This window comes from Vanessa cardui, chromosome 23 (assembly GCF_905220365.1).
Source record: "Vanessa cardui chromosome 23, ilVanCard2.1, whole genome shotgun sequence".
In the NCBI taxonomy this organism is placed as follows: Eukaryota; Metazoa; Arthropoda; class Insecta; order Lepidoptera; family Nymphalidae; genus Vanessa; species Vanessa cardui.
Window position 1 is genome coordinate 6,507,545 of NC_061145.1, and position 9,582 is coordinate 6,517,126.

The following is a 9,582-nucleotide window of genomic DNA, read 5'->3' on the forward strand; positions in this document are numbered from 1 at the left end:
ATTATTGCATAACACAAGAAATATTAACTAAAAAAGACCGTTTTAACAAAAAAATAATCATTTTTTTGTTCCTGTGCCAGTGGACACGCTACGCTTGTCCATACAATTTATCTTGCGATGCCGGGGACACGCTTAGCGTGTTCGCGGCATTATGTATGCCGGCATCGCTATAAGCATAGGAAAAATTTAGGTGGCAGTGAACGTGAACATCAATGCCAATGCAATATTAGCTATGGCAGCAGTTTTCTTAAAACGTGGAGATACGACTAATTGTGGCTTTTTATCGGTTAACGGGCAAAATATTTGGCTACTTTTTGGTGTTAAATTGATTAGAGTTCGAGTTTAGTATTGACGAAGTCAGAGCATGCATCGTTGACAACAACGCTGGTGATCCAATTGCATAATTTTCCGGGTAAGCTCATAGGAAGAAAGCTTCGAAGGAAGCGGTTTGGTCAGATGCATACGAAGGCCTTCGTTATATCTAAGCTGTTTGTTAATGCCCCATTTTCTTTCGTCCATCTTTGTGTGAGGCAAGCTAGATCACTTTGCACCTAAAGGTGACGCAGGAGCTGCCAATTCATATCGGACTCCATTACCTCAAAGAACAAGGTGTGAACGAAGGAGGGATGGGTTATAATAAGTAGAAAATAATATATTTTTAAAAAATCATTTTACTGTCATAAAACTAATTATATATACAGATATATCCTATTCCAGTGGCAAGAGATAAATGAAACACTTTGACCTTGAATGTACACGACACCATGGTTGCAATCTAAAATAATCTATGGATTCGTGAATGAAGACGCTTTGGCAAAGTTGTTCTTGGAGCTTTGGAAGTAAAATTATAGTGAATTATAGTAGTTAAGTGGAATTATATTGGAATTGAAATTAAGATATATTCATCAAGAACTGTTTGTGGTACATAGTGTAGCAGATTAATTACGTTAGGTTAGTCATGTAAATGTCCTTGCAAACAAACTTTGTTTATCTATATCTGCCATTGGAATTTATTAAACTTTATTTTATTAAACCATAACTTAAATTTTCATTTTCTTCTTCTTGGGCTTAATCGGCAACGGACCAGCGATTTTGAATACGGTGCTGAAATATTTATTGTCATTATTGAATAAAAATATTTAGCATATTTATATATATACCACGATCAGACCTCTGTCCTATATGGATCTGAGTGAGTGGGCTACAAAAGGGATGACTGAAAGACAATTGCATGTTGCGGAGATGAGAATGCTGAGAGGAATGTGTGGTGTCACGCTAATGGATAGAATAAGGAATGAGTACATAAGAGGAAGTTTGAAAGTGACACCGATAGCCGAGAAGTTATGTGGAAGGCGGCTATCATGGTATGGGCGTGTGATGCGGAGGAATGCGGAACACATTGTGAGGAAGGCCTTGAGCATGGATGTGGATGGATATAGAGGTAGAGGACGACCAAGGAAACGATGGATGGATTGTGTGAAAGACGATATGGCTAGAAAGAATGTTACATGTGTGATGATGTCTGACAGAGAAGTATGGAAGGAGAAGACATGCTGCGACGACCCCAAATAAAATTGGGATAAGGGCAGGAGATTGATGATATATATACTATCTGATTATATGGCTCATTGTTAATGGATTTTAGATCACACTTATTAAAAATATACTTACTGGCATGTTGTGCATATAGGGCTGAACTTGCAAAACACTGAAACATCAATTTACTCATAAGAATAGTATAGTACGACACAATTTAAATAGAGCATCGACAAATTAAAAAAAAACAATCGTCAATTTGACTAATGAATTTGGATATATGACATAACAACTTATTACGTCTCCGTAAGGATCATTTTCGCATAAGAAATAGATAAATATTGAAGATTTTGAAGATGCATAATTCGGATGTGATCTGTTTTACGATTTTTCCGATGCTACATCTAAGTTGTTGTATCAAGAAGTCAGAATAATTGTTAGTCTAGTAATTGATACTTAAGTGTAAGAATATTTGTAAATTACGTCAGAATTTATTTTCATTTTTCTAAGAACATTAACATTAACTATTAAAAACGATTTGAAATTATTATTCCTCTCTTTATTAAAATAATTACTTGTTCATCAAGAAATAATCATAAATGATAACAACAATAAACTTACCACTAAGACAAACGGAGCACACATAGCCTATAGTTAGCAGTTCCCTGTGACAGAAGCAAGCAGCGCGGTAGTCCACCCTGCCTCGACCTGGTAACACTAATTCTTTGCGTTCCCATGCCTCAGGTAAGAAGACCCACTATGTGTTCAAATAAAAATATGCAAATTCATAAGTAAAACTAACTTGAGAAATGAATAATTCATTTGTAACATAAAAGAAAAATTGAAGAGGATTAATCGTTTTCAATTGAAAAATAATAAATACGACTAAGTGTAATATGTATTAAGTATATATTGTAATAGAAAACATACCAATAAATATTGTAATAATCCCTCCAGTGAAGGTACTTTTAAGTAAAGTCCGCCGGTGATGTCACAGCCTTGTTGAAGTAAGCTCAGATGTTTGTCCAGAGAGCATACATCTATCAATACTTGTTGTTTCTGAAATTAAAAGCTATTTTAATTGTGGTGTCCAATTGTAGCTTTTTGGAAATTCGAAATTTAGATTGGCCTTTTGAGCAATAAAATCCAAAGGTGTAGTCCCTTATATGTAATTTTACTCATATGTGTAGTTTAAAGTAATGCTCAAAATTTTTAATAACTTTAGTATTGTTATAATGAATTATTTCATATTGTACCTGAGCAGTAAAAAACACATTCATATAATTGATATACTGGGCTGCAGTATCCGAGCTCCCTGTCACTATGAGAATGCGACTGCTCAGTCTCAGGCCTGGTGATGCTTCTCGGCGCATCTGTAAAAAGCATTAAGGCTTTTTCATCTACACTTTATTTGAAAAAAAAAATGTTTGAATTTTTTAAGATATTATTCATTATATTGATTAAACAGCAAATAGATAAGAAATTATGAGTATATTACCCTGGCTATGCAACAGAGTGCCATTGCCATTGCACCAGCAAGCAGAGACTCTCCCGGCCTCTCTTCTTGTGGCTGACTTTTAATTAAATTAACAAGCCTGAAAAACAATTTGTTAAATGACATACAGCATTCAAACCAATTTTTATTAAAGAAATTTATCCTACAGATCAATTAGGATGTTCAATTTGTGTGCGATGTTTTATTCCTGATGATATATTATGTACAATAAAATGTTGTAGAAAAGGGTAAGATTTACCTCATTTTAATAGTTTTCTCGACCAAAGTAAATAGTTCATATTGTCCATCAATTTGTCGTACATCCAATGGCTTTCCGGGAGATGGATATAAGTATTCACTGAAACAATAAAATTCTAAAGATAGACCTTGTTGGATTTACATATAGTTTAAGTATAGGCTAATTAATCTCCTTTCCTTACTCACACTTCACTAATTGACAGTGCCAAAATGTGAAGAAAAGTAAAAATTTCTATTTTATTATGTATTTAATTATAGACCAATTTATATTTTGAATATGATAAATAAATACTTCTTTCCTAAGGGCAAAAATTTAAATTAATTAATACAATTAAAAAAATTGGCTAATTTGTCAAGTCTGACCAAGGCTCAAGTTTATTTTGTCAGCTGAGAAATCCCCCACTGAGAAAAGGTTGTTAATACTATTTGTTTTAGTTAAACTTGACCCAAACATCTTATTATGTGAAGAGATTGCTAGTAGAAGTGGCGTACCTTTTATGAAAATGGCAACCGATCACGGCTAACTGGTTTCTGGATTTCTGCATCAGATGTGAGTTGGCAAATGCTATTACGGCATCGAGGCAGCCGGTGAGTACTTTTGGATCTTCTGTTATATATCGCTGGTTCGGGTTTGTATCCACTATTATTACTAAAAGACTGCTGTCTGAAGGCGCTAAAATGTAAAGTGAGAGTTAAATTTGCAAGTACTCAGTCGTATTAATTGAATTCGCCACAAAATTACCATCATCGTCTGCCATTTTGCTAATGTAATCTATAAAGTTTCTTTACTATCACTAATTACTTTATAATAAAATAAAAGTATTTATTTATAATTTTATACATTGATCACGGGAAGAAACGTGCGTTGTTTTTGTTATTCGACAATAAAGTCATATGTCATTGTCAAGTGTCAACTGTCATGTAGTAACTATAGTTTTTGGTCAATTTGTCTATAGCATAGGCAAGCCAAGGTCTATGGTTAATATTATTAATAGGGTATTCTACGGTGTTTAAATTAGTACCTCAAAATGTGGGATATCTTCATAAAAATCCACAAAAATATATATTATGGCAAAAAAACAAAATTTAACCCTTTTTATTTCCACAAAAAACGCTGTTAGTCATTTTTGTGACGTCACACCTATATAAATAACAATCCAGATTCATAAAAACGACCGGCATTCTGCTTTTACAAATCCAGTTTGCATTTTAATAAATAAATACCAAGAAATAAAATTCACTTTGATTTTTTTTTAATTTAATGTTTAAGTAAATCCTTGAAGTTAAAGTTGATAGATATAGTTTAGCTGTTAATAACTTAACACTGAACTGACCGAATTTGCCCCTCTTACGTCACAGAATGGCGGCTCGTGTTTTAGGTCAAATGACATGTAGTTTAAAAATTACGACTTTTTAATTTATATGGTTATTTTTATTTATTTTGAAAACGGTACTTTTCCATATTTTACCCCAAGTCTGTCTTCCATGGATATATGAGAGATATATATCATGCCGTATGATTCCAAATGTCGCTTTGTCTTCGCACTTTTGATTAAAATTAATTTTAAAGTTTAAAATATAGTTATATAAATATTTTTTACATTTTAAAATTAAAAAAATATATTGTACTGCGATCCAACACTTTATATTTTCGTTATCATTAATAGAAGTATTGCATAATTTATTTAACAGGCGTCTTGAAATATTTGTGCCTACGTACACAGAGAATATTATAATACATATCTACATGCTATTATATTAATTAAAATTATTTCAATATTTCATATAAAATAGAAAAATAATCAGAATATTGCTCTTTGGTATCTGATCTATGATATTGTATTAATAAAGCAATATCTAAAGTTAATATTAACTATAAATATATTTTTTTTATGTATAATTTAAGGAAACTATGATTAATATATGCTGTTAGAGGCTAAGATACAGATAAAAAAAGTCTTACTGCGTTTTCCAGGAAATGGATTTCTGAGAAACTGACAGGATACTTATGAACCTTTTGTATGTCTGTTCAATATCCAGGAAAAATACCCCGCCCGGTGACGCTGTAAAGGCCAGTAGGGCGAACAGCAGTACACAGTTCGAAAAAAAAGGAAAATTAAGTTGAAGCTTTTAAATAATTATTGATGACGATGAATGTATAGATCTTCTTGGTACCTACCATGGTACCAGATCAGCACCGCCCACAAATAGGGTGTCGTCAATCCATCACCAACCTTGTAAATTATAAACTAGAATGTTATGTCCCTTTTACTTGAAGTTTCGCTGGCTCGTTCAATGGGTTGATGTTATCTTACCAGAGGGGCTGACTGTAAGCTCTACTAAAAGTAAGAAACAGATAATTTAAAATATTGAAATGATTACTCAGTCACGATTTATTTGGCAGTAACAGTTTAAGCTATAGCCTGGTAGAATTAAATGATAGGAACAAAAAAAGATAATTATCATACGATATGTTTTAATTTATAATTCGAGTGTAGAGTTATGTAAATCATATCTAAGCATTTATAAGAATTTAAATGATTAATTAATAGTGTGATGGCCACTTGTGGACAGATGTCAAGATGTCATAGATTCATATTTGTCAAATGGGCATTCCATGCATACTTGCCCACGCAACTGTGACTTCGATATAGGGCTGATACACACGACATAAAATTATATCAATGTTTATAATGTACGGTCAGAGTAAAAAAACCTTCGTCAGTTTTCAAATTCATTCCTTTATCAGATCTTAAAATCTTAGGACCTTTTGAATGTAAACATGAAAACATTGCGGCACAATATGTCATTATCGATCGGAAAAGTAGATTATCGCTCATACTGAGCACACGAAAATAGATCGTAAGGTAACAAACCTTGTCTTACCGCGACTGTACAAAGGGTTTATTTGTATATTGAAGCTTAAGCCAATTTTAAACAAAAGAATAATTTCAACGCTACCATTACAACTTCATGTAATCTAACAGTCAGCATAATTCTAAAGTGGTATACGTAATTAAAAATACATTATAATTTTTAAATTATGCTTGTACTTTTTGGTTGGATTTTTTTGAGCAATTGTGTGTGCAACTAAGAGTTATATTTACTATTCCATACGATATCCTTTTAACCCTAATACCAAATTGTGAACTTGAAACAGTTAAATTATTGTTTCTATTTAATTTAATACTGTAAAACAATGAATCAAAATAACACCGGTTATACCTTAATTCAGTAAAGGATATATTGATTTTGGAAACACATTAGTATTTTATAATTTTCTGAGACAATAATAAGGCCGATATTTTTATATAATAACTTCTAAGCGACAGCCCTACACACTAACGTTATTCAAATGTTTATGTAGACGCACGAATCCATCATATACCGATGTCCCGGTTATGACTCGTGCTCTTGTTGATAATATCAGACCAACTTCGAGCCTGTAATTAAATGACGATTTTGTACGATTGTTCTTTGAAAACATCTCGATCTTTCAAGTTTTTTTTCTCTGTAACTATAATTTATAGTTAATGCGTTGTTATATTATGTGTCTATACAATGAAAGGAAAATATTAAGATATGATTATCAGTTCCAATTGATCTATAATATAATTAAAGCATAATACTAGTAACACAAGTAGGTCAGTCATCTATACAAATAATATAATTGTGATGTCTATTTGTAATATTATAATAACCGTTTTTTAATAAATGCATATGTATGTGTACTCGGTAAATATACCAAAATAAATATTATTTACAATTTTTGTCTGTCTGCTTGTTCCGACTAATCTCTGGAACGGCTGCACCGATTTTGATGGGACTTCCACTAGCCGAAGCTGATGTACCTAATAAGGAGTTACTAAGGCTACTATTATTGTATTTTAGAGTTATGTATAATGTAACATTAAAGACACGTTGCAATAATTACTTGGTGGTAGGGCTTTGTGTAAGCCCGCCTGGGTAGGTACCACCCACTCATCAGTTATTCTACCGCCAAACAACAGTACGCAGTATTGTTGTGTTCCCATTGCCAGTGTAACTACAGGCACAAGGGACATACCATCTTAGTTCCCAAGGTTGGTGGCACATTGACGATGTAAGGAATAGTTAATATTTCTTACTGCGTCATTGTCTATGGGTGATGGTGACCACTTATCATCAGGTGGCCCGTATGCTCGTCCGCCAACCTATAACATAAAAAAAATATATATCCTAATACTGTCGCGCATTCCACTACTCCAGCGTCAAGTCGGGCGCCTCCCACCAACGACTTAATAACACAAAAGCCTAATACATAATTAATAAGTTATAATAAAAACATCGAAATGAACAATAACTATTGTGTGAAATTAAAACGCACTCGAAGGGCGTAGCTGGTACCTGATACAATTAAACTCTGTACTGGCTATTAACTGACTGTTCTTCCACGTGGCATTAAAAGGTACTTCGATAATTATGAGTAAGTTAGTACTCGTATACTGATGACGTCGCTGACGATGTATTTTTTTCTCATATTATGTTGCACAAGTTTGTGCGTAAATATAGATGCATTCTTTTTTGTATATAATCACTCATAATCCCGAAGTGCTTATGAGGTATTCTAATATTTTTTTAATAACTCGTACAGGATAGAACTCTGGACCTTAGGGTTTTCAGCCTTATTAGTTAGCTACGATTCCAACGAGGTAGAGAAATAATTTTATGTATATAATATTGATACTTAGATATTGATTTTTGTTTTATGAGTACTATGTATGTCTGTTACTTAGATAATTGAATTGAACTTTATTAGTTATTTTTTAATTAATGATTTAATGACAGTAGCTTATCTTTCTTACAATAATATCCAGTTACGACAGTGATAATAAATTAACTCTGTACACAATACTGTCGAGATTACAGAAATTTAATAACAAACGAACTTAGCCAATTTTGTAAAAAAACCCTTAATTTTTAAATTGTATAAATAATATTAAGCCATAACTCATTAAACAAAGGGACATAAATTATTTTTAAATGTACCAAAAAAGGTACTACACAAGAAACCATTACATTGATTTACACAAACCGCTTTATCAGACGTAAGACGGGAGCTTATTATTGGTTTCAAATTGTATTTCATCGGAGATAGGACTTAAACTTATGTCATCTGTCAAAATATATGTTAACAGTACCCGGCGAGATGACGTCGACCGATAACTCGAATAATACAGTGTGTTTGACAAGCTGTGTTACCTGTCATTTTACGACATTGTTTATACACGGCTAATGATATGGTTCATTTGAATGCCTTGGTGGTCGGGCTAGAAAAAACCGTGTAGTGCTACAGTTTTTAGTATCCAGTCAATACAAGTTTGTATGAGTTATCGTAAGGAAATATTGTATCAAGAAGGGTTCGACGCTGTATAATTTATTGTGACAGCTTCGATTGTTTTTTTTTTTAAATATATTCATAGCGTTTAACATGAGTTAATACTTAACGAGATAAAACTATCTGAAACTATGGATCTTGTTTTTCTTTATTTTACATAAAAAAATATATATATAAATTATCCACTATATTATAAAACAATATACACGACAATGGCCCATCCTTATCGTTATAGTGTATTGAAATAAGCGCCAAACTTTATCCTCAAGAGAAAAAGGACATCCTTTGTCCAGCCAGGCCTTTATAGTATGTTACAGAATAGTGTTAAAATTTCTGAATCACTTTCAAATAAACCAAACCTATTTTAGGAATAGGCCCAGCTATGTAAACAACGAGTAACGACGACATTGCTTAAATTAACTATTATTTAATGAAAAGGTTACATGGTTAATACGGTAATAAATTCATCTATTCACATACATACATCCCTCGTATTAACGTAGCGCTGATATTTAGTGTTGCCATTAGCAAAAGTTCAAGCGAGGTTTAAAGGCGCAGCTCACTTTATAAACAGGTAATTTCTTCAGTAAAAATAATTAACAGTTCGCAGCCTATCAGTTTATTAAACGCACTCGGTAATTGAATGAGATTTTACGAGAACATTGTTTACAAGACTTCGTGCCAGAGGGCAGAGACGCTACATTAGCGAAAGCTTTCGAAAATCGAAATGGTAATAAGAAAAAAAGGCGGGAACGAAATAATTATGCACGTTCCGTTTCGTAATGGGCGTCTCGCTACCGTTTCGCTTTAATAGCTCGCTTGTTCTCAGAATTTAATTATGCTCACAGCGTCTAGATTAGCCGAACGCACACCCCTTTTAGTTAATAATTCTAATAATGGGTGACCGGTGCATTAT

At 32.8% G+C, this 9,582-nt stretch overlaps 1 protein-coding gene across 1 annotated transcript; it reads right to left on the bottom strand.

Moving 5' to 3' along the window:
* Window positions 1-657: 657 nt before the first annotated feature.
* On the bottom strand, window positions 658-4,186 carry LOC124539711 (general transcription factor IIH subunit 3). The gene is made up of 9 exons (XM_047117050.1): window positions 4,032-4,186; window positions 3,782-3,962; window positions 3,291-3,389; window positions 3,035-3,131; window positions 2,793-2,909; window positions 2,467-2,595; window positions 2,158-2,293; window positions 1,672-1,708; window positions 658-1,104 (listed from the first exon to the last, which is right to left on the bottom strand). Exons 1-9 carry the CDS (start codon window positions 4,045-4,047, stop codon window positions 1,041-1,043), a joined length of 876 nt encoding a protein of 291 aa, XP_046973006.1. The 5' UTR covers window positions 4,048-4,186; the 3' UTR covers window positions 658-1,040.
* Window positions 4,187-9,582: the final 5,396 nt, after the last annotated feature.

Bases quoted from the DNA above. Each gene is read 5' to 3' on its own strand.
- LOC124539711 (XM_047117050.1), bottom strand. The intron at 1,709-2,157 runs GTAAGTTTATTG...TTGATGTTTCAG, and splicing joins GTGCTCCGTTTGTCTTAGTG to TGTTTTGCAAGTTCAGCCCT. The intron at 1,105-1,671 runs GTAAGTATATTT...TAAATATTTCAG, and splicing joins CCTATATGCACAACATGCCA to CACCGTATTCAAAATCGCTG.